At 38.7% G+C, this 25,356-nt stretch overlaps 1 protein-coding gene across 1 annotated transcript; it reads left to right on the plus strand.

Moving 5' to 3' along the window:
- The first annotated feature begins 2,060 nt into the window (after positions 1 to 2,060).
- On the plus strand, positions 2,061 to 24,880 carry reep5 (receptor accessory protein 5). The gene is made up of 5 exons (XM_061876845.1): positions 2,061 to 2,291; positions 2,413 to 2,506; positions 13,917 to 14,055; positions 20,721 to 20,889; positions 24,753 to 24,880. The coding sequence occupies exons 1-5, from the start codon at positions 2,174 to 2,176 to the stop codon at positions 24,800 to 24,802; spliced, it is 570 nt and encodes a 189-aa protein (XP_061732829.1). The 5' UTR covers positions 2,061 to 2,173; the 3' UTR covers positions 24,803 to 24,880.
- The last annotated feature ends 476 nt before the right edge of the window (positions 24,881 to 25,356 follow it).

Consider the following 25,356-nt stretch of genomic DNA (forward strand, 5'->3'; position numbering starts at 1 on the left):
CATGGAGACCAGCTGCTGGGTCTCTGCCACACCGGAGTCGGTTCGGAGGGATTGGAGGAGATGCGGATGAGGGGACAGGGCTGCGGAGCTAACACTGCGCGCTGGGACGGAGAGGCTTCGCAGTGTCTTGGCTGGGTGAGCAGGTGTCGGACACCTCAGTCACTTTGGACGTATCCTCGCTCATCCATGCGGACTGGACACTGGCCGAGAGTGGAGTCGGCTGTCTTGGTTGCTTTGTTGGGTCTGCTCCTGTCTCTGGCCATGCTCCCTCCATTCCAGCGGACGATGGCGTGGAACACCGCAGAGGCCACCACAGTGGATATGTTTCTTTTACTTTTTATTCATAGCTAGTATGTAGAAGTGTCTGGTTGTATCTGCTGCTTTAATGTCTTTAATGTCCTCTGTGTTCTTTGATGTTTGATGTTTCCCTCTTACACACATGGAAGAGGGATGTGTACTAAGGCTATGAGTTGTTTTGTTCCCTTGGCCTCAGTCTGCACCCCCTCTCCAGGGCACAGGCTAAGACCGATTTTTTAATTTTATTCTAATCTTCTATTTTTTTCTCCCTTTCCCCCCACCTTGTTTCTCTGTATCTCATCTTTTTTGTAGGGGGCGCTGGAAGCCGGCAGACCCGTCAGCGATCCTGTTCTGTCTCCCTGTAATGTTTGTCTGATCTTGAATGGGATTGTGCTGAAAAGTGTAATTTTCCCGAAGGACCTCTCCTGACGGAATAAATAAAGTACTATCTAATCTAATCTAATCTAATCTAATATATATATATATATATATATATATATCCATTTTCGGGAGTGTTGGAGCCTATCTCAGCTGCATTCGGGCGGAAGGCAGGGTACATACTGGACACGTCGCCACCTCATCCCAGGGTATATATATATATATATATATATATATATATATATATATATACATATGTATATATATGTATTTATATATATATATATACATATGTATATATATATATATATATATACATATGTATATATATATATATATATATATATATATACATATGTATACATATGTATATATATATACATATGTATACATATATATATATATATATATACATATGTATATATATGTATTTATATATATATATATACATATGTATATATATATATATATATACATATGTATATATATATATATATATATATATATATACATATGTATACATATATATATATATATACATATGTATATATATATGTATTTATATATATATATATATACATATGTATATATATATATATATATACATATGTATATATATATATATATATATATATACATATGTATATATATATATATATATATATATATATATATATATATATATATATATATATATGCAGTATTTATTTTTTTTGCAATGTCATCGTAGCAAAGACAATGTAGCATTTCATGAAATATAATGCCCTGAAATAATTATTATTCACGTTTGATGCACGTTTGCGGGGCGTACTGTATGCCTTTATCTCGCCTTACAATTGAAATCTAAAGTAAAAACCAAGCCTAGTTGTGATTAAAAAGTTGTTTAAATGGTGTTTTCAGCATGATGAGGACATCATAGTAAAAGGTGCATGTCGTACACAGTAGCGGTTGACAAGCCAGACTTCCGTGCTGTCAGCGTGGATGAAGTCCCCACCCAATGACGGTGTGAAAGTGAATTGTAATTTGTTATTTGTTTTTAGGTTTAGCGTCTATATTTATTTTATGAAAGTAGTTGACTCATGTAAGAGGACAACAAAAACCTTTCGACTAAATTCAGGAAATGTTACATGTTGATAGAGTATCTTCCGCATGTGTTTTCTTAAGCTAACCATTTTGTAAAGAACTTGTTGTTCCGTTTACCTTCAAATTAACAAACATCCTAGCTAAAGAACTCAAATTCAGTCGTAGTTATGTTTTTTTATCCTGATGAGTACAATTTGCGACATCCTTAAATTAATATTTTCATTATGTTCTTTTCAATTTTTTCAAAAAAAGAATGGGGTTGTCTTATTTTTATGACCGTAACCGGAAGTGGAGGCGTGCCACTCTAAAGCTTGATGCTTGGCGGAGTAACGGGGGTGTCGTGTTGCAGTAGTGTCGCAGTTTCCCCACACAGAAACTTCCCAATTCAACGGCTTCTTCTCCCGGCGTACCGACCATGGCGCAGGCTCTCAAGCAACGATTCGAAAGGTTTCTCCACGAAAAGAACCTCGTGACCGATGTCCTCGCCAAGATTGAAGCAAAGACGGGAGTCAGCAGGGCGTATGTCGCTTTGGGTGAGTGCCGACAAAGGGATGAAATAACAAAAGACAAATACTACATTTCAGGGCCTGTTTAACATCGTCCAAAAATAAAACCATTCAATTCTAACATGGCGGCGTGTTTGTTCTGTTGCAGCTGTCATCGTCATTATCGCAGTGTACTTGGTGTTTGGCTACGGAGCCTCCCTTCTATGTAACCTCATCGGTTTCCTTTACCCGGCCTACATATCGTAAGTGACCGCATCTCTCTCTCACACACACACACACAAATAAACACACAGACACTACCTCTTAAGGACCACCCTTTCTAGATATATAAAGATTTGTATTTACATTAATTATATATACATACATTGCAAATATAAAAAAAGCCTGTTGTGAAAAATGAGTTGGAATTTCTCGAGAAAAATGTCACAATTTCAGGAGAAAAACCTGTCAGTATTATAATAAAAGTCGTCATTTTACTTGACGCAAGTCAACCTTTTATGAGAAAAACTGAACATTTGTGCAGTATTATGATACAAGTTGGAACTTTACTTAAAGGCCTACTGAAATGAGATTTTCTCATTTAAACGGGGATAGCAGGTCCATTCTATGTGTCATACTTGATCATTTCGCGATATTGCCATATCTCTTCTGAAAGGATTTAGTATAGAACCTCGAGGATAAAGTTCACAACTTTTGGTCGCTAACAGAAAAGCCCTGCATATACCAGAAGTCGCAGACGATGACGTCACCTGTTGAGGGATCCTCACATTGTTTTTAATGGGAGCTGTCACACCAAATTTCTTCCCCCCTACAAAAACCTTCCGCCCGGAAGACATTTGGCGTGACAGCCCCTCCAATGCCTGAAGGACCCCAATGAGGGCGTGAGAATACCAAGTTATATGACTCTTGAGGGTTACAGCTGCAAAATTAGCATAGCAAAAATAGCTTGAAAGGTTAGCATGCTGGAATGCTAACATTTTTTCCTCAACGTTAAGGGTTACAGCTGCAAAATTAGCAAAGCAAAAATAGCTTAAAAGGTTACCATGCTAGAATGCTAATATTTTTTCCTCCCCGTTATTTTTCACCTAGGACAATCAGCCAATTATAAGGCTTTTAAAACAGGCAGGTGTGTGGGCTGCTTTAAGGTCCTCCTTCCACCCTCATTGGGGTCCTTCAAGCAGTTTCTTCCGGGGGAAAGGTTTTTGTAGGGGGGAAGAAATTTGGCGTGACAGAGCCTCCAACAAAAAGATCTATTCGGACCGAGAAAACGACAATTTCCCCATTAATTTGAGCGAGGATGAAAGATTTGTGTTTGAGGATATTGATAGCGACGGACTAGAAAAAAAAAAAAAAAAAAAGTAAAAAAAAACGCGATTGCATTGGGACAGATTCAGATGTTATTAGACACATTTACTAGGATAATTCTGGGGAATCCCTTATCTTTCTATTGTGTATCTAGTGTTTTTGTGAGTTTAATATTACCTGATAGTCGGAAGGGTGTATCCACGGGTGTGTTGACGCCAGTGTCTGATGGCAGTCGACGGCAGCTGTACGGACGACACAAGCTCAGCTGATCTCCGGTAAGTCGCGACTTTTTACCACAATTTTCTCACCGAAACCTGCTGGTTGACAAGTGGTTGGGATCCATGTTCGCTTGACCATGATCCATAGTAAAGTTTCACCTCCGGGAATTTTAAACAAGGAATCACCGCGTGTTTGTGTGGCTAAAGGCTAAAGCTTCCCAACTCCATCTTTCTACTTTGACTTCGCCATTATTAATTGAACAAATTGCAAAAGATTCAGCAACACAGATGTCCAAAATACTGTGTAATTATGCGGTTAAAGCAGACTACTTTTAGCTGTGTGTGTGCGCAGCGCTAATATTTCCTAACAGTCCGTGACGTCACGCTTACACGTCAGCATTCTGCGACGTTTTCAACAGGACACTTCGCGGGAAATTTAAAATTGCAATTTAGTAAACTAAAAAGGCCGTATTGGCATGTGTTGCAATGTTAATATTTCATCATTGATATATAAACTATCAGACTGCGTGGTCGATAGTAGTGGGTTTCAGTAGGCCTTTAAGGACCACCCTTTCTAGATCTATAAAGATTTGTATTTACATTAATAATATATACATACATTGCAAATATAAAAAAAGTCTGTTGTGAAGAATGAGTTGGAATTTCACAAGGAAAAGGTCACAATTTCAAAAGAAAAACTTACAATTTTGGCAGTATTATGATAAAAGTAATTTTACTCGACGCAAGTTAAAATTTTACGAGAAAAACTGAACATTTGTGCAGTATTATGATTAAAGTTGGAACTTTACCTAACAGGCGCGTTTTTACACGAAAAGCTGAACATTTTGGCAATTTTATGAAAAGTCGTAATTGTACTCTACAAAAGTCACGTTTTTATAAGAAAACATTTTGGCAAAATTATATTAACATTGAAATTTCATTCATCAAAATTATGACAAAAGTCATCATTTTACTCAAAAAACTGTCAGTATTTTACAAGAACAACAAAAAATTAAATGAACAAATTAAAAAAATGGTTTGATAAAAACAGACTCTCTTTGAATCTCAGTAAAACTAAAATAATGCTATTTGGTAACAGTAGAAAAGAGCATCAGACACGAATACAAATAGAGGGAGTAGATATTGAAAGGGTAAAATAAACCAGATTTTTGGGAGTATTAATATATGATAACATGAACAGGAAATATCATATACAAAACATACAACATAAGGTGGCAAAAAACATTTCAATAATGAATAAAGCAAAATACATCCTGGGCCAAAAATCACTTTATATTCTCTACTGCTCGCTAGTGTTACCATATCTGAGTTATTGTGCAGAAATATGGGGAAACGACTACAAATGTGCGCTACATTTGTTAACTGTGTTACAAAAAAGATTAATGAGAATAATGTATAATGTTGGATATAGAGAACATAAAAACCCTTTATTTATTGAGTCAAAAATATTAAAGCCCGAATATTTGGTGGTAGAGGGGTTAGTGCGTCTGCATCACAACACGAAGGTCCTGCAGTCCTGGGTTCAATCCCAGGCTCGGGATCTTTCTGTATGGAGTTTGCATGTTCTCCCCGTGACTGCGTGGGTTCCCTCTGGGTACTCCGGCTTCCTCCCACTTCCATAAACATGCACCTGGGGATAGGTTGATTGGCAACACTAAATTGGCCCTAGTGTGTGAATGTGAGTCTGAATGTTGTCTGTCTATCTGTGTTGGGCCTGCGATGAGGTGGCGACTTGTCCAGGGTGTACACCGCCTTCCGCCCGATTGTAGCTGAGATACGCTCCAGCGCCCCCCGCGACCTCACAAGGGAATAAGCGGTAGGAAATGGATGGATGGATTTGGTAAAATTGCAAACCGCTAAAATGATGTACAAAGCAAATTATAACCTCCTACCAAATAATGTACAACAATTCTTCTCAACTAAAGAGGAGAAATATAACCTCAGAGGAAAATCTCATTTAAAACATTTGTATGCACGTACAACACTTAAAACCTTTAGCATATCAGTATGTGGAATTAAATTATGGAATGGATTAAGTAAAAAAATTAAACACTGTACTGATATGATCCAGTTTAAAGGCCTACTAAAACCCACTACTACCGACTATACAATCTGATAGTTTATATATCAGTGATGAAATATTAACATTGCAACACATGCCAATACGGCCGGTTTAGTTTACTAAATTACAATTTTAAATTTCCCGCGAAGTGTCCTGTTGAAAACGTCGCAGAATGATGACGCGTGCGCGTGACGTCTCGGGTTGAAAGGGGACATATTAGCGCAGCACCACTTGCGGCTAAAAGTTGTCTCGTTTCATCGCGCAATTACACAGTATTCTGGACATCTGTGTTGCTGAATCTTTTGTAATTTGTTTAATTAATAATGGCGAAGTCAAAGTAGAAAGATGGAGGTGGGAAACTTTAGCCTTTAGCCACACAAACACACGGTGTTTCCTTGTTTAAAATTCCCGTAGGGGAAGCTTTACTATGGATCGCAGCGGTCAAGCGAACATGGTTCCCGACCACTTGTCAACCGGCAGGTTTCGGTGAGAAAATTGTGGTAAAAAGTCACCTTTTACCGGAGATCTGCGGAGCTTGCGCCGTCCATGCAGCTGCCGTGACTTCCCTCAGACACTGGCGTCAACACACCCGTGGACACACCCCTCCGACTATCAGGTCCTATTTAACTAACTAAAACACTAGCAACACAATAGAAAGATAAGGGCTTTCCCAGAATTATCCTAGTAAATGTGTCTAAAAACATCTGAATCGCTCCCAATGCAATCGCCTTTTTTTTTTAACTTTATTTTTTAATTTTTCTAGTCTTACGCTATCAATATCCTCAGCCACAAATCTTTCATCCTCGCTCAAATTAATGGGGAAATTGTCGTTTTCTCGGTCCGAATAGCTCTTGCTGCTGGAGGCTCCCATTATTAACAATGTGAGGATGTGAGGAGCCCTCACACTGGTGACGTCATCGTCTGCTACTTCCGGTAAAGGCAAGGCTTTTTTATTAGCAACCAAAAGTTGCGAACTTTATCGTGGATGTTCTCTACTAAATCCTTTCAGCAAAAATATGGCAATATCGCGAAATGATCAAGTATGACACATAGAATGGACCTGCTATCCCCGTTAAAATAAGAAAATCTCATTTCATTAGGCTTTTAAGAGGCTGTTCAAATTAATAGTGCTTACAAAGTACATAGAAGAAGAATTATGAGAAACAGTTTCAACCTTATTGAAAATAAGATATTCTTAATCTCAGTAAGTTGGAATGACTGAATTGATTGATTATATGTTAAAGAACTGTTGTATTACTCATTCACGGATGTCATTTTGCTGTAAGGACAGTCAGTAGATGAATGTATATATTTGTTGGCACTCTGACGTGGGAAAGGGGTAGGATTAAATAAGCTTTGCTTCTTCCTACTCCTTTTCGAGCACTTTTAAAACCGACACACAGTCAATCTGAAAAAATCCCTCCTTTTTGAGACTCCGCTCATTTTGATATATTTCAACAGCAGGGATGCAAATGAGAAATTCTTTATTAGATGCAATGGTTTTCCGTATTGGACCATGATTTATGTCCCAAATTGTTCACCGGTCCTCATATGGAAGGTAATCTTCTTTGTTGATGTCTCAAGAAGGGGAGACATACAAGAACACACACGCGCCTCGCTGTTCCAAAAGTGAGATCACTGACATATATTAGTTTTTGTTGTATTTTGTTAATACAAGATTACACAATATACTAATAAGTCTCAATCAATCAATCAAACAAATTAACTATTAATGTCATATTTATTTGAGCACTTGATATTGCAGTTGGACCATTACATTTCCGGGGTATGTATATTTTACTACCATATCTACATTTGACAATGATACATATGTTATGTTAGTTTTTGCTATTGCTGTGTTGCTGAAGTAAGAGACGTTAAATAAATGTCTGTTAGCAACCAGCATGTACTGAGCAAACATTAGAGTGCTATTCAAACACTGCAAACACCCCACCCTGTCATCTAGTCTTCTAGCCTGGTAGCACGTGTAAACACAGACGTTACTTTGGCATAGCATTTTTCTGCTGATGTTGCTACTTGTGTGTACATGTCAATCAGGGCGGCACTAGACTTTTTGTGGCCCTAAACTGTTTGGTTTGTTTCAATCTTAATGTAACTCGTCTAACATGCAGGGGGCTAGTGAGTATCGTAATAGTCGTCCTTTACTACATCACGCTTTGAAGTTTTTTAGCTTGGGAAAGGTGACTCTGGGGGTGTTTTTTCATGTCTAAAGAGTTTTCTTATTGTTAAAAAAACTGTGTTTAGAAAGTAGTTAAAATTTCGCTCAAACCAATGATGTTAAGATTGTTGTCTCTAATCACTTCCTTAACTCATAAAGTTTTCGGAGACAACAATCTGGTGTTCTGAAAGCCCATATAATAGGTAGTGGGCTGTTTTGAGGATTTTTTGTTAATGGTATCTTTATTACTGATATTGATAACGTTATGTTTATTTTGTGTAGGGCGCCTTAATTTATTTTGATTCAGGGCTGGGCGATATGGATGAAAAAGTATATCTCGATATATTTGTACTTAAACTCGATATTCGATATATATCTAAAAAAAAATTTGGTGAAAGTATACATAGTATGAAGATATTCATTTTTCAACGATATTCAATGGAATTGAAGTGAATGACAAGTATACTGTAGTCAGTGGCACTTTTATTAACCCAGTGAGTCAAGATGGGTATTAACAGCACATAAAATAAACTGTTAAAATACTAATAAATATAAATAAATAATAAATAACAAAGCTGTGCAAATAATACAAAATGTATCCAACTCAGATAAATAAATAAACATTTGCAGGCAGCAAATTGTGATTTCCCTTTCTGGTTCGATGAACCACCCTATCTTGCCTCTGATTGGCCTGTCCCTAACCAATCGTTACTCATCACAGCAAACAACCAACCAATCATGGATGTTCTTATACATACAAGCACGTCTTGGAAGGAAGAAGGAGAGGGGTTTGGTAGCCCATGGAGGGGGAGAACAAGGAACACAACAAATAATCGGCGTTTGGTAATTATTATGTAAAATAGAAAACAATATTTTCTTAATTCACATCTTGTTTAAAAATATATCCATATATCTTACAAACTTGATATATCGCCCAGCCCTATTTTGGTCACATCTAGGAATTGATATGATGGGGATTTTGAGATTATTTGCTTGATGCTGTGATAGATTTAACGCGTCATAATTTGCCACCTCAGTAGAAGGCATGTTCACCTCTGGCACAGTCACTACAGAAAAAATAATTTTTTGAGTTGTGTATTAGTCTACAAGAAGTGCCATGTGTGCAGGAATTTTCCAGCCTGGCGCTGGTTAGTTCTATCTTAACTGACCTAACTAACAGCTAGTTGCTTGTGGGCGAGCTGGCTCTCGTCAGTCAAGTGTGACTCAAACAGTAATCTATGTTTCTAGTACGGGTGATGGCGCCTTCCCGGTTAGGGTGAAGGCCGTCCCTCCTCAGCAAGCCCGGGTTGCCCCAGAAAGCGGGCTAATTATCAATAAACATTAGTCCCTGTTCTCTACAAAAACTAGCAAGCCACTTGTTAAGCAAGACTAATATGCTATGCCTCTCATCATTGCCTGTTGCAGGCAGGGAGGAGGCCAGAGACAAGTACTGGATGCCAACAGTTTGACATTCATAAGTACTTTTGACAACTAGATCCAATCTGTTCAACATATATGTGTTTATATTCCAAATAATGTCCAAAGTTTATATGATAAGGTAAAAAAATATGTGTTGTATTCACTTTTAGGAACACCGTTAACTCCTACCGCAGTGAAGCCAATTCAATACTGCTATGCCGCTTCAAGCATTATTTAAAAAAGTAACCAAAACCAATAAATGAGTAAAAGTATGACCAAAACAAATGTTCTTTTGACACTATATCAGGTTAGAGGTTTGCTTACAATATAAATTGCATTATTACAGTTGTTTTAGAAATGTGGCCGTAAAACTGTCATGATGACTGCATTCGAAGCAATACTAAATTAGCATTTATCCCTATAGGATGGAAATCATTGCTTTGCTGCTAAACAAACAAACTATTACACAAGACATGTTGACTAACAGCTGAATAAAAGTTCAGTAGAAACAAAGTCTTATTGTATCCATGAAGTGATTCAGTCCATCAAAATGCACAATAACCACTTTTATGATCAGCTACTGAACTGATTAGTCACCATAATCATGTGGACCCCTCTAGTGGTTGTGGCCCAGACAACCGCAAAAGTTGTTTATGCCAGGGGCTGGCCCTGATGTCAAACATGCCGCTGTCCCATTTTCAATTTCATCGGAAGCAAACAGCATGTATACAAGGACAGGACTCACCATCAAGTCCTGATAAAACATGCCTGATATGGAACAGGAAGTCAGCCATGTTGTTTATAAGCAGACATTTTGTGAGGATTCTTTGAGTCAAACTCTTAACAAGCTCCTCTTTGGGATTTTGCTAAATAAAGCCCAAATTAGAATCGGAGATACGAGATGGACGACTGACGACAAATTCGGGGGGATTTTAGTCTGGCAAAAAATGTGAGAAGAGCCTTTGAGATGAAACTCAAATGTCATGTTCAGACTTGTATATTATTTATTGGGTATGATGAAGCTGGGGCAGCACAGGGGAACAGGGGTTAGTGCCTCACAATACAAAGGTCCTGAGTAGTCCTGAGTAGTCCTGAGTTCAATCCCATGCTCGGGATCTTTCTGAGTGGAGTTTGCATGTTCTCCCCGTGACTGCGTGCGTTCCCTCCGGATACTCCGGCTTCATCCCACCTCCAAACACATACACCTGGGGATAGGTTGATTGGCAACATTAAATTGGCCCTAGTGTGTGAATGTTAGTGTGAGAGTTGTCTGTCTGTCTGTGTTGGCCCTGCGATGAGGTGGCGACTTGTCCAGGGTGTACTCCGCCTTCTGCCCGAATGCAGCTGAGATAGGCTCCAGCATCCCCCCGCCAACCCAAAAAGGAACAAGCAGTAGAAAATGGATGGATGGATGGATGGATGATGAAGCTGACCAGTAACTGAGACACCTCCATACTTCACAGTGCCATCTAGTGGCAGCAGGATGTGCTCCAAATGACATGTCTTATACATAACATGTATTGACTCACTTTCATGTTCATACAGGTCATATGTAAACTACTGATGGTGTGAAGTATGACGTTTCATCACTTGTAATGGGCGGAGCGTTGGAACTCATTTCATATTGCAAAACCTTTAAAACTGCAGTACAAGTAATCACAGTGTATACAAAACTAAGTAAAAACATAGTAAACACACACTTACCAACCCTCCAGATTTTCCCGGGAGACTCCCGAATTTCAGTTCCCCTCCCGAAAATTTGCCCAAGGCAACGATTCTCCCGAATTTCTACCGATTTCCACCCGGACAAAAATATTGGGGGCGTGCCTTAAAGGCACTGCCTTTAGTGCCCTCTCTCACCTGAAACGGAGACTATTATGTAAGTCTCCGTTATCCATAGGTTTATCTATAACCCATAAAGTAGGGAGGCACGGCGCTATTTCTCAGCGTGTGTTTATTCCAGCCGGCACGTTAATACACTGACACACAACATCCGGATTCCCATCATGCATTGCTTCAAAACTACGGCAAGTAGTAATGTCCAAAAACATAACAGAGACGAAGCAGATGAACGAAGAAGAGACATGGCGACGCAGAGTAAGAAGAAGAAGTACGCTTGCAAGTTCCAAAATGATTGGAAAAAATAATTTCAGTTCATCCAGGACAGCTCGAAGAGGAAGGGGTATGCTGCCTGCAAATTTTGTAGGTCAGACTTTTCCTTTGAACACGGTGGCCGAACGGGTATACTCATTCATGAACGGATTATTTATATGTATCCATATATATATTCATATATAAGAAATACTTGAAAATATATATACCCCCCGCTACCCCATCACCCTCCATCTCCCGAATTCGGAGGTCTCAAGGTTGGCAAGTATGAGTAAACATTAGGGGTGGGCGATACTGCACATTTCGTTATGAATCAGATACCATGTAAATTCAGGCCGGTGTTACAGATACTGATGCTGATACTTTTTACTGAAATGTTTTTGGGTCACTGAATGATAATGTCTTTAATTTGTTGATTGCAATTTTAATTGGAATATTTTGAATAAAGCCATTTATGTTCCGATCGATAGGTCACCATTTCCTTTTAGCGCCTTTTAATGCTGATCACAAACGCTGTAACACTGTATTTATTTTTAGTCCCCCGGCTGAAAGGCGGCTGATTATGTGTCTCCATACACAGTGTGTAGATGCTACCCCAAGTTTATGATTAAAAATGTAATAAATGTTTTCCCCATAAGAAATAATGTAAATTCAATTTATTGCGTCCCTGGCTCCCAAAAATATGAAGACACATTTTATAGGGAATAGGTAGGGCTGGGCAATATGGCCTTTTACTAATATCTCAATATTTTTAGGCAATGTCACGATACACGATATATATCTCCATATTTTGCCTTAGTCTTGAATGAACACTTGATGCATATAATCACAGCAGTATGATGATTCTACGTGTCTACATTAAAACATTCTTGTTCATACTGCATTAATATATGCTTATTTTAAACTTTCATGCAGAGAGGGAAATCACAACTAAGTTAATTGACCAAAAGTGTATTTATTAAACAGTTATTAAGCAGTGGCACAAACATTCATGTCATTTCCAAACAGAAAGTGCAAGATTGTCAGACATTTTAAAACAAGCTATTAGTGCATTTTTGTGCATGATGTCATTAAGATGACATATCAAAACAACACTAAATTAAAGTGCACATTTGGTACATAACGCCACTACAATAGTTTAAAACACATAAAGTGCACTTTTGTGCATGATGTCACACAAGATATTTCAATAAGTGTCAAACAAAAATGAGCTGCATATTAGTATGACGTCACATATGTAAGAAGGTGCGGTTGTTTTAAGTCTCTGTGAGAAGGAGAGACAAGAAAGAGTGGGAAACGCATGCAGTGTAATGCCCGCAGCTAAAAGCAACTGCTTGAGAACGTATACACAAATATTACGATATACTGTATTTCCTTGAATTGCCGCCGGGGCGCTAATTAATTTAAAACCTCTTCTCACTCCTGCGCTTACCAAAGGCATGCAGTAAAAGTAAGCATGCGCTAATTAATTTAAAACCTCTTCTCACTCCGGCACTTACCAAAGGCATGCAGTAAAAATTTGAAAGTGATGTAAGCTTGGACCTTAAATCCTACTGAATAGCTCTTAATCTTCTTCCCTTTATGCGATTTCAAATTAACGGTATTGAAATCGGCCTCCTCCATTTTGAAAATTATGACAGGGGAAGTGTTACTCGTGACGTCACGAGTTTGACCAGGCGGTAATACTAAGCATGCGCTAATTATTTTGCGAAGCGAGTTTGACCCGGTAGTAAATCAAGGCAGGCGCATATTATATGCCCTGCGGCAATTCAAGGAAATACGGTAGTCATTTTCTGTATCGCACAAACCCGAAGAATAGGTATAGTTTTATATGCCGAACAATAAGTAAATTACATATTAATGACAAATTCAATGTATAAATGAACATTTGATATCAGTTTTACCTTTTTATTGAAGACTTTTTGGCGCAGCGCAGAGAAAAAGGAGGGGAGGAGATACCGACCTGGGTGCCACTTTCGTACTACAACTTTTTGTTAAATTCAATACTGTTTCTCACTGTCTTTATCAAAGTTCTGGCACTCTTTATATGGTCCTTTTCGGTGTTATTTTGCAGTCATACTTCATTAAAAAGTACAGCGACTGAGTTGTAGCAAACCAAAACATATGAAAAGAGAGGAGTACAATAACTGAGATAGTACTGTACATACATTCAACAATATTAAACGATTTAACAATAGCAACAAATATAATGCAGTTGTTCCCTTTTTGTGTTTTTCCGTGGTTATGTTGATACTGACCTTTTTGGATTTATTCATGCATGCAGTGCATAGTCGGTAAGATTGGATTTATGATAACATTATTTGTGTCTGTTGCAGCATCAAAGCCATTGAAAGTGCCACCAAAGATGACGATACCAAGTGGCTGACCTACTGGGTGGTCTATGGACTCTTCAGCGTGGCAGAGTTCTTTGCAGACATTGTCCTCTCCTGGTTCCCGTTTTACTACATTGGAAAGGTAATCTAACTCTAGTTTATGAGCAAACTCGTAAATGATTGTAATTTATCGTATACGCAAGGGCTGGGTGGTGTACCAGTATTACAGTTAATACCGGTATATTTTAGAAAGATATACAGTGGGGCAAAAAAGTATTTAGTCAGCCACCGATTGTGCAAGTTCTCCCACTTAAAATAATGACGGATGTCTGTAATTTTCATCATTGGTACACTTCAACTGTGAGAGACAGAATGTGAAAAAAAAAATCCAGGAATTCATATTGTAGGAATTTTAAAGAATTTATTTGTAAATTATGGTGGAAAATAAGTATTTGTTCAACCATTCAAAGCTCTCACTGATGGAAGGAGGTTTTGGCTCAAAATCTCACGATGCATGGCCCCATTCATTCTTTCCTTAACACGGATCAATCGTCCTGTCCTCTTAGCAGAAAAAACAGCCCTAAAGCATGATGTTTCCACCCCATGCTTCACAGTAGGTATGGTGTTCTTGGGATGCAACTCAGTATTCTTCTTCCTCCAAACACGACGGGTTGAGTTTATACCAAAAACTTCTATTTTGGTTTCATCTGACCACATGACATTCTCCCAATCCTGTATCATCCATGTATCCATTTTGGTATAAACTCAACTCATCGTGTTTGGAGGAAAAAGAATACTGAGTTGCATCCCAAGAACACCACACCTACTGTGAAGCATGGGGGTGGAAACATCATGCTTTGGGGCTGTTTTTCTGCTAAGGGGACAGGACGATTGATCCGTGTAAAGGAAAGAATGAATGGGGCCATGTATCGTGAGATTTTGAGCCTAAACTTCCTTCCATCAATGAAAGCTTTGAATGGTTGACCAAATACTTATTTTCCACCATAATTTACAAATACATTCTTAAAAATTCCTACAATGTGAATTCCTGGATTTTTTTCCCACATTCTGTCTCTCACAGTTGAAGTGTACCTATGATGAAAATTACAGACCTCTGTCATCATTTTTAGTGGGAGAACTTGCACAATCGGTGGCTGACTAAATACTTTTTTGCCCCACTGTATATTTGAGACACTACCGCCATATGGTAATTCTTTGATGTACCTTTGTTATGGCCGTTTGCTCTTTTCCACGCCTGAGGGGCGCAGCACAGGGAATTCATTCTCTTCGGCTCAACCCCGCCTCATGCGTGTTTTCGTAGGATTCCCTGTCGCACAGCGACGCAACACTACATACGTTTCAAAAAACATTACATCGCGTTACTACTTACACAAATGATATATTATCAGTGGTATAGCTCGGTTGGTAGAGCGGCCGTGCCAGAAATTTAAGGCTTGCAGGTTCGATCCCCACTTCAGCCATCCTAGTCACTGCCATTGTGTCCTTGGGCAAGGCACTTTACCAAACTGCTCCCAGTGCCACCCACACTGGTTTAAATGTAACCTAGATATTGGGTTTCACTATATAAAGCGCTTTGAGTCACTTGAGATAAGCGCTATATATATATAATAATTCATTAATTCAATCTGAGTACTCCCAACAGTGGTTCTCTGGCCATTAAAAAAACACTTGGGCAAACTTAAACACTTTGCACGTTTTGTTAAATATATACCACTACACTGTACATCGTATTTTGCCATTCGGCCTAAAAATCCCGGGATATCAGTTTTGGTCCACATCGCCCAGCCCTAGTATACAGTATATCTATCCATACATTTTCAACCGCTTGTCCTCTCTGGGCTGCGGAGGGTTCTGGAGCCTATCCCAGCTGCATTCGGGCGGAAGGCGGGGTACATCCTGTACAAGTCACCACCTCATCACAGGTCCAACACAGATAGACAGACAACATTCACACTCACATTCACATACTAGGGACCATTTAGTGTTGCCAATCAACCTATCCCCAGGTGCATGTCTTTAAGCTATTTATGCTTTGTTTGGGTCTAGTTAATTTAGATCTGGTTTGGTGTGCTATGTTTCCTTTGACCACCGGTGGCAGTATTGAAGGGGCACTAAATAAGAGCAGGAATTCCAGAGCATAGGGTGCTAGCGGCATGGTGTCACATGGGTTAGTGCATGTGCCTCACAATACGAAGGTCCTGGGTTGGATCCCTGGGTTCGGGGTCTTTCTGTGTGGAGTTTGCATGTTCTCCCTGTGACTGCGTGGGTTCCCTCCGGGTACTCCGGTTTCCTCCCACCTCCAAAGACATGCACCTGGGGATAGGTTGATTGGCAACACTAAATGGGCCCTAGTGTGTGAATGTGAGTGTGAATGTTGTCTGCTTATCTGTGTTGGCCCTGTGATGAGTTGGCGAATTGTCCAGTGTGTACTCCGCCTTCCGCCCGAATGCTGCTGAGAGGCTCCAGCACACCTGCGATCCCAACAGGGACAAGCGGTAGAAATGGATGGATGGAAGTTCACACAATTTCTACTGCTTAAAATGTTCAAAATACTACATTATTACATGCTGCTGTTGCATGTGCTTATCATAAATCATGTTTACATAGTCAGCCAGTTACAACAAACATGCCGCCTTAGAACACCATTTTGGACATTATTTCATCCATTAATTTTATGTGCAGTACATGTGACCATGCCCCAAATAACAATTTTGGATGGACACTGCTTTTATTCAAGAGCATTACGGCTGGATCCCCATTAGGGATCGACCTATATGTTTTCTCAGGGCAGATACCGATTATTACTCCAGGAGGTCGATACCTGATATTAGGAGCTGGTGTTCATATGCAATAAAATTTAGCAAATCAAATATCTCAGTAAATAGCTAGACAAGGTTTTAAGTTCTTTATTTTTTTACATAATTTTTTTGGAAATGTTGGAACAGTCGCGACATAATGTTTTATGCTGTGCTAATGTTGTGGTTAATTTAGCACAAAAAACATTAGCTGACATCACAAACACATGTGTTACTTGTGTCTAAGAGGAACATTTGCATTTACTGTATTTTTCGGACTATAAGTGGCAGTTTTTTTCATAGTTTGGCCGAGGTGCGACTTACACTCAGGAGCGACTTATGTGTGAAATTATTAACACATTACCGTATAATATCAAATAATATTATTTAGCTTATTCACGTAAGAGACTAGACGTATACGATTTCATCAGATTTAGCAATTAAGAGTGACAGATTGTTTGGTAAATGTATAGCATATTTTATATGTTGTAGTTATTTGAATGACTCTTACCATAATATGTTACGTTAACATACCAGGCACCTTCTCAGTTGGTTATTTATGCCTCATATAACGTACACTTATTCAGCCTGTTGTTCACTATTCTTTATTTATTTTGAATTGCATTTCAAATGTCTATTCTTGGTGTTGGGTTTTATCAATTAAATTTCCCCAAAAATGCGACTTATACTCCAGTGCGACTTATATATGTTTTTTTCCTTCTTTATTATGCATTTTTGGCAGGTGCGACTTATACTCCGAAGCGACCTATACTCCGAAAAATACGGTATATGGAAAATCTCCTAAAGATTGGTAAAAGGGATTTTTCTATAATAACCTACAAGCTAATCAATTATATAGCGTTTATGGTAAGGTTTCATCGTGAGGAACTATGAAATATCGGTTGATTGGTTGGTAGGTATATATCGATATACTCGATATATTGCAGGTTTGTCTCTGTGCAATATAGAAAATGACTATATTGTGATATTCAAGTATACCTTCTCACGCAGTTGCTTTTAGCTGCTGGCATTACACTGCATGCGTTTCCCACACTTTCTTGTCTTTCGTTCTCACAGAGACATTAAACAAGCGCACCTTCTTACATACGTCACATGTGCAACGTCACACGCTCTCCTGGAGCAGACAGGTAGCGACATGGGTGCAAATCTGGTAACAAATGAAGGAAGAATTAATTCCCAAGAAAAACAGCACGGGGTCCACTGTCTGGCGGTGGTTTGGCTTTAGGCGTTGAACAATTATGCAGCAAAAGTGTTGCTACAAAAAGTAGCATTACTGCTAATATGTAGCATCATTTGAAAAGTCAAAGAGTACTTGAAACTCTGCAAGTCCACATCTCCGTTCGGTGCCACACCAACAAAATGCCGAAGCAACTATTTCCACATCAACACCGTATGAAACAAATAGTCAACAACAGAAGGCGATAACGTCCGCAGGAACCTACCACATAGTGAAGGGCATACACTATTTGATTTCCTATTATGCAGCTCATTTTCATTTGATAGTTATTGAAATATCTTTTGTGACATCATGCACAAAAGTGCACTTTATTTGTTTTAACGTCTTGTAGTGGCGTTCTGTACAAAAAGTGCACTTTAATTTAGTGTTGTTTTCATATATCATCTTAGTGACATCATGCACAAAAGTGCACTCATAGCTTGTTTTAAAATGTCTCTCCAAAATCTTGCACTTTCTGCTTTGGAAATGACATGAATGTTTGTGCCATTGCTTAATAACTGTTTAATGAATACAGTTTTGGTAAATTGACTTAGTTGTGATTTCCCTCTTTGCATGAAAGTTTAAAATGAGCATATATTAATGCAGTATGAACAAGAATGTTTTAATGTAGACACATAGAATCATCATACTGTTGTGATTATATGCATCTAGTGTTCAATCAAGGCTAAGGCAAAATATCGAGATATATATCGTGTATCGTGACATGGCCTAAAAATATCGAGATATTAATAAGTCTTATCGCCCAGCCCTATACTAAAGCATATGTTTTTAGAGTTGTTTAAATCTTGTGCTTTTTGGAGTTAAGGGTAACAAAAAACACTTTTAACATTGGTAACAAATTGATAAAATCACAAGCTGATGTTATAGAAAAAAAATAGTTGTTCGGATCCGTCCAATATTATTGTTGGTGTGGTATTAACCCAAAAAAATGTGTAATGGAATTTATTGACATGGATCAAAAGTGTACGATATTATAGGCAGTCTATTCCAGACCACTCCATCAATTTTATCCAGCATGCAGAACCCAAGCAGTAGTAGCGATGTTGGCCCTGTGGCTTTTGTTTAAGTCTGCAGAAGACGTTGCAGCTGAGTGCAAAATAATTTGGGATGGTTCTGAAAAAAATGCAGTAAATTAATGTACTTGGATGTCTCCCTTTTCATGGTAAAAGATTATCAACGAGTTAAAAACTCTCGACTACCTTTCGTCGACTGTGACGTGACTTCACCCTCCTCTGTAACCCAGCGGTAGCTGCAGTAGGTTAGTCAGGTTCATGGCGCAGGTCAGCAGCGGGTCATAGCAGGAAAGATATTAAATATTTATTATTGCTTTTAAAGAAAATGTTCCAACTATTCATGTATTTGTATTAGTACTGCAAAAAAAAACTTTCTTTGTACATTTTGCAATTTGGCGCCTCCTCCAACAGACAATGCTCTAGGCAGCTGCCTGTCCATGCACTGCAAAAAGTCAGTGTTCAAAAACAAGGGAAAAAACTACTAAAATTAGGGGTATTTTGATGGTCAAGACTTTCCAAAACAAGGAAAATTAGCTAACCTCAATGAACCCCCAAATACCTTAAAATAAGTATATTCTCACTAGTAACAAGTGCACTTTTCTTGGTAGAAAAAAAAACAGAGACCTTTTGCCTTAATATGTTGAAAAATAGGGCTTCACGGTGTCAGAGGGGTTAGTGCGTATGCCTCACAATACGAAGTTCTGCAGTCCTGGGTTCAAATCCAGGCTCGGGATCTTTCTGTGTGGAGTTTGCATGTTCTCCCCGTGAATGCGTGGGTTCCCTCCGGGTACTCGGGCTTCCTCCCATCTCCAAAGACATGCACCTGGGGATAGGTTGATTGGCAACACTAAATGGTCCCTAGAGTGTGAATGTTGTCTGTCTATCTGTGTTGGCCCTGCGATGAGGTGGCGACTTGTCCAGGGTGTACCCCGCCTTCCGCCCGATTGTAGCTGAGATAGGCGCCAGCGCCCCCCCGACCCCGAAAAAAAAAGGGAATAAGCGGTAGAGAATGGATGGGTGGATGTTGAAAAATATTCTTAAATTAAGTTAATGCTAGTGCCATCATCTTGACATAATGATATGCGCTCGGCATCATGATTTTTTTTTTTTCATGCTTGAAGTAAGAAATGATTATTTAAAAAAAGTAGTTTTAGACTTGTGAGTGTTAATGACACAGCTTTGCAGAGTTGATATTCTAGTTTCAAACCTATTTTACTCTATATCGGTCATAAAATCTCAGCAACAAGCTGTAATATCTTACTGAGACAATTTTGGACCAAAAGTAAAACACTCTAACATAAAATCTGCTTAGTGCGAAAAATGATCTTATCAGACAGAAAAAAAAGGAAATATCAGTATTATTTGAGATATTACCTCCCTGCCCACTTGGTGTGAGTTTTCCTTGCCCTTTTGTGGGTTCTTCCGAGGATGTTGTAGTCGTAATGATTTGTGCAGTCCTTTGAGACATTTGTGATTTGGGGCTATATAAATAAACATTGATTGATTGATTGATTTAATCTTACTTGGATTTCAGTTTTTGCAGTGTATTTATGACCCACACTACACTAAACTCTATTGATAGTTTGCTGCGGTTTTCGTAATGATCTCGCTCATTGTTTTTTAATAAAAATTGCTTGTTAAGTGTTGGTTATTTCTCAACAAATGCTGCTTGAAATATCCATATAAGAGTTACCTCTTACCTGCTTGTGGTTTTTCCCAGTGTGCCTTTCTGGTCTGGTGCATGGCTCCGACTCCTTCCAACGGCTCCGTGCTGATTTACAACCGCATAATCCGCCCCTTTTTCCTGAAGAACCAAGCCAAGATTGACGATGCGGTCAAGAACATAAAAGATAAGGCATCTGAAGCCGCTGACAAGTTCAAAGATGAGGGTGAGTATATGTACATGTACTGTACAGTAAACAATTATACTTTGAACTAGGGATGTTCCGATCAGGGTTTTATGCTGCCGATGGCAATCATCCATGAAAAAGATTGGCTGACATCGATCACATGGATTAATTGTCAGATTTTAAAAGTTATTTATAGCAGGTGCTATTGACAGTGTAACAATATCAACATGACTATGTGTTGCAGGCTGACGTGAATTTATGTTTGACAGAAATTTTGTAATGTAATATATATTCTACACATTTTTACAACATTCAAAATCATCAGTAAAATGGAGGCTTCTCAAAAGGTGAGATAATTCCTGGAAATTACTGTCTTAGAATGGCCAAAAGTATAGATGTCTGTGTCCAAGTTAAAGGAACCGACAGGATGTCCTATTCTAATGGATTTATTACAATCTTTGCAAGCCGAGTAATGTTTGCTGTGGTCTATAACGGTACACAAACAACAATCAGAAATGCAGCCAATATTACATACAGATAATGTGTCATGAGACATGCAAATATGAATGGAATTAAGGAAATTAATTGAGCTCAAATATACCTAGAAACAAGGCATAATGATGCAATATGTACATACAGCTAGCCTAAATAGCATGTTAGCATGGATTAGCTTGCAATCATGCACTGACCAAATATGACTGATTAACTCTCCACACAAGTCAATAATGTCAACAAAGCTCACCTTTGTGTATTCACGCACAGCATTAAAAGTTTGGTGGACAAAATGAGACAAAAAAGGAGTGCCATAAAATACAGCTTAGAACAGGCCTAGGCAATTATTTTGACTCGGGGAGCCCACATTTAGTGAAAAAAAACGTGTCTGGGGGCCGGTATATCTATTTTTAGGAACACTAATACAAAACCTCACAATAATGTCTGATTGAATGCTAAAAACGTTATGACATACCGCCTTAAAAAACGAATGGAATTTTTTCATTTTTCTATGATTGATAAAACACTGAATATTGACAAAAGATGAATGTCAGACCCCCTTTCGAACGAAATATTTTACAATCAAGTGAAACGCAACAAAAATGCAACAAACAGTGAAATATGAATGAGAAGGGTACACAATAAACCGACCTCCAAGTCCAATCTATCATATCTGATATTTGCTGATTTTCCCCCAGGGATCAATAAAGTACTTTCTATTCTATACATCACTAAGCTTTAGAACTTTGTTGTGAAAATCTCCTTCCGCGTCTGTGGAAACGCTTCCCGCCCACACTGCTTGGTACCTCGTCTGAGCTGCTGAGATGAAGATTACCTTAGTAACTAATTATATTTCCATAGTAACTGGTATATCATCCATAAGCGCAGATTCCAACCATTGAAATACTTTGTATAGTTCAAGACTTACGGTCATTAGAAAACATGAGTGCACATCGTAATGGCAGCTACACTTTCCATCTTAAAGATCTAAAAAAATTATTTGGGAATGTCTGGCAGGCCATATTGAAAAGCTTAACGGGCCGCATTTGGCCCCCAGGCTTTAAAAGGGAACATTATCACAATTTCTGAAGGGTTAAAACCAATAAAAATCAGTTCCCAGTGGCTTATTTTATATTTCAAAGTTTTTCTCAAAATTTTACCCATCACGCAATATCCCGAAAAACGGCTTCAAAGTGCCTGATTTTAACCGTCGTTATATCCACCGGTCCATTATCCTGTGACGTCATAGCGTCACCACACAGAAACAAACATGGCGGATAGCACAGAAAGGTATAGCATACTAGCTCGGATTCAGACTCGGATTTCAGCGTCGTAAGCGATTCAACAGATTACGCATGTATTGAAACGGATGGTTGGAGTGTGGAGGCAGGTAGCGAAAATGAAATTGAATATGAAACTGAAGCTATTGAGCCATATCACGACAGACAGCGGCATGGGAGGAAGCGAGGACGAATTCGGCGATCGTCTTCTAACCGACGATTGGTATGTGTTTGTTTGGCATTAAATGTGGGTGGAGGGAAAGGCTGATGCAAATATAGCTACGAATGAGGCATAATGATGCATGCAATATGTACATACAGCTAGCCTAAATAGCATGTTAGCATCGATTAGCTTGCAGTCATGTCTGATTAGCACACTCCACATAAGTCAATAACATTAACAAAACTCACCTTTGTGCATTACTGCACAACGTTATAAGTTTGGTGGACAAAATGAGACAGAAAAAGAAGTGGCATAAATCATATCAAGGGGGTTTATCTCGCTCGTCCGCGGGAACCAACTGCCGTCGTCCCTGAATAGTTCGCACTCCGGCAGATTCAGTGGTGGTCTATTTTCCAATATTGCAGATTTTGTTGACTCTATCGTTGGAAATGCATCTGCTTTGAGTGTCGCAGGATATCCACACATTTTTGCCATCTCTGTCTTAGTATAGCTGTCGTCGGTAAAGTGTGCGGAACAAACGGGGGACTTTCGCATCTTTTGGCCACTGGTGCAACTTGAATCCGTCTCTGTTCGTGTTGTTACACCCTCCGACAACACACCGACGAGGCATGATGTCTCCAAGGTACGGAAACGGAAAATAACAGAGCTGATTTGACTTGGTGCGTGTAATAAGATTGAGAAAATGGCGGATCGCTTCATGTTGTGACGTGACGGGTGAAAGGTCATCGCTCAACAGGCTATCAATTGAAAGGCGTTTAAATCGCCAAATTCACCCTTTTAGAGTTCGGAAATCGGTTAAAAAAACATATGGTCTTTTTTTCTGCAACATCAAGGTATATATTGACGCTTACATAGGTCTGGTGATAATGTTCCCCTTTAATTTGCTCAGGTCTGACTTAGAAAGTCGGGAGAAAGTTGTACATGTAAACAAACTGCGGTGAGTTCAAGGACCGTCAAAATTAGTTGGACAAAACGGCGCTCGCCAAATAGTCTCTAATCACTAAAGCGTGTTTAATACAAACAGTGTGATTTCTAACAATTAGGGAGGTTTTTGTCACCTATAGAAAAAAAAAAAATTCTATTTTGTTATACATGTTTGAAAAAGCTCCAGAGAGCCACTAGGCCGGCGCTAAAGACCCGCCTGCCGAATCCCGCTTTAGACTGTTAATTGTTCATTTCCTGTTAATAACCGAATACTTTCTTCTGTAATGTGCTCTTATAGCTTACTCAGTACTTATTTCTTCGGTTGTTTCAATTCAACATAGTTAGCTATTATTAGTATGCCTGCTCCTGGTTAACTCTCGGTATATAACATGTTAAAACTTGTCCACCAGTGATATTACTTAAAAATGATACCTAAGTTACTAAAAAATGCAGTTTTTTAGCTGTAATTGATTATTATTAACTTAGAGGAGCGTCTCCACACTGTGTATGGAGACACATAATTAGCTCTTATCTTGTCAGCCTGGGGACTAAATATGAATACAATGTCAGCCATAGGGGATTTGTGTTTGTGATCGGCATTAAAAGGCATTTATTGGCAATGGCGATCTAATACTGTACATTTTCACGAAAATATGCCGATACTGATTGGTTTGGTGGCTGATCGACTGGCGCATCCCTACTTTCAATTGTTTAAAGATATGGGTGAGCACATGTACACTAACAATTGTAAGTATTAGTTAAAGGGGTTTTTAAACAAATGTTTTTTTAACATTGTGTCTTTGTTGCAATAAATCCAGCACTAGAAATAAATCCAGCATAAAAATAATGAACTATACATATCTTTTAAAGGTAAAAAAAAAACTCAGCAGATAAAACATTACAGTCTGTGCCAAAGAATAATTTAATCAGGGAAACTACTTTACGTAATGCATGCTATTTGAAAGAATCAAGCAGTCATGTTTCAGTCATCTCATGTGTTTTTTTTTTTTGTGTGTCTGCAGCCAAAAAAGCAACTGCCAACATTATATTTGAGGAAAAGAAGAGCACTTAAACAGGATGATCCCTGCAGATTGTTTGTATTTAATGGATGTCTGCTCTGTAACTTCAATTAAAGGCTGTTACCCTGAAACTTTGTGCTGGAAGTTGTCGTTTAACTTTGTTTATTTAGTCACGTATCTCAGTCCTAATGGTTAAAGACTCACTTTATAGTTCTGCAGAGTCACTTGGTGACTCCTGCATGGGGTTAGAGGACGTCCGATTCTCTTTGACGAAACGCAAGGGGCATTATTTTCTAGTGACTCAACTCTGTGAGCACCAATTGTTGACTTATTAGTGTTGGAGCTGATTGATTAACTAATCGATAGTTTTACTGTTAAACAAAGAATTGGAAAATAGCAAAAGGTTTACGTACTCGTTTATGCATCGAGCCCTGCGTCCTCCCTGGGCTTCCATTTTGAGCACACACATCCCTACTGGTTAAAGGCCTACTGAAACCCACTACTACCGACCACGCAGTCTGATAGTTTATATATCAATGATGAAATATTAACATTGGAACACATGCTAATACGTCCTTTTTAGTTTACTAAATTGCAATTTTAAATT

The sequence above is a fragment of the Nerophis ophidion genome, linkage group LG17, assembly GCF_033978795.1.
Source record: "Nerophis ophidion isolate RoL-2023_Sa linkage group LG17, RoL_Noph_v1.0, whole genome shotgun sequence".
Classification (NCBI taxonomy): domain Eukaryota; kingdom Metazoa; phylum Chordata; class Actinopteri; order Syngnathiformes; family Syngnathidae; genus Nerophis; species Nerophis ophidion.

Bases quoted from the DNA above. Each gene is read 5' to 3' on its own strand.
- reep5 (XM_061876845.1), top strand. From the start codon at position 2,174: ATGGCGCAGGCTCTCAAGCAACGATTCGAAAGGTTTCTCCACGAAAAG. The intron at 2,507-13,916 runs GTAAGTGACCGC...TGTCTGTTGCAG, and splicing joins CTTTACCCGGCCTACATATC to CATCAAAGCCATTGAAAGTG. The intron at 20,890-24,752 runs GTGAGTATATGT...GTGTGTCTGCAG, and splicing joins TGACAAGTTCAAAGATGAGG to CCAAAAAAGCAACTGCCAAC.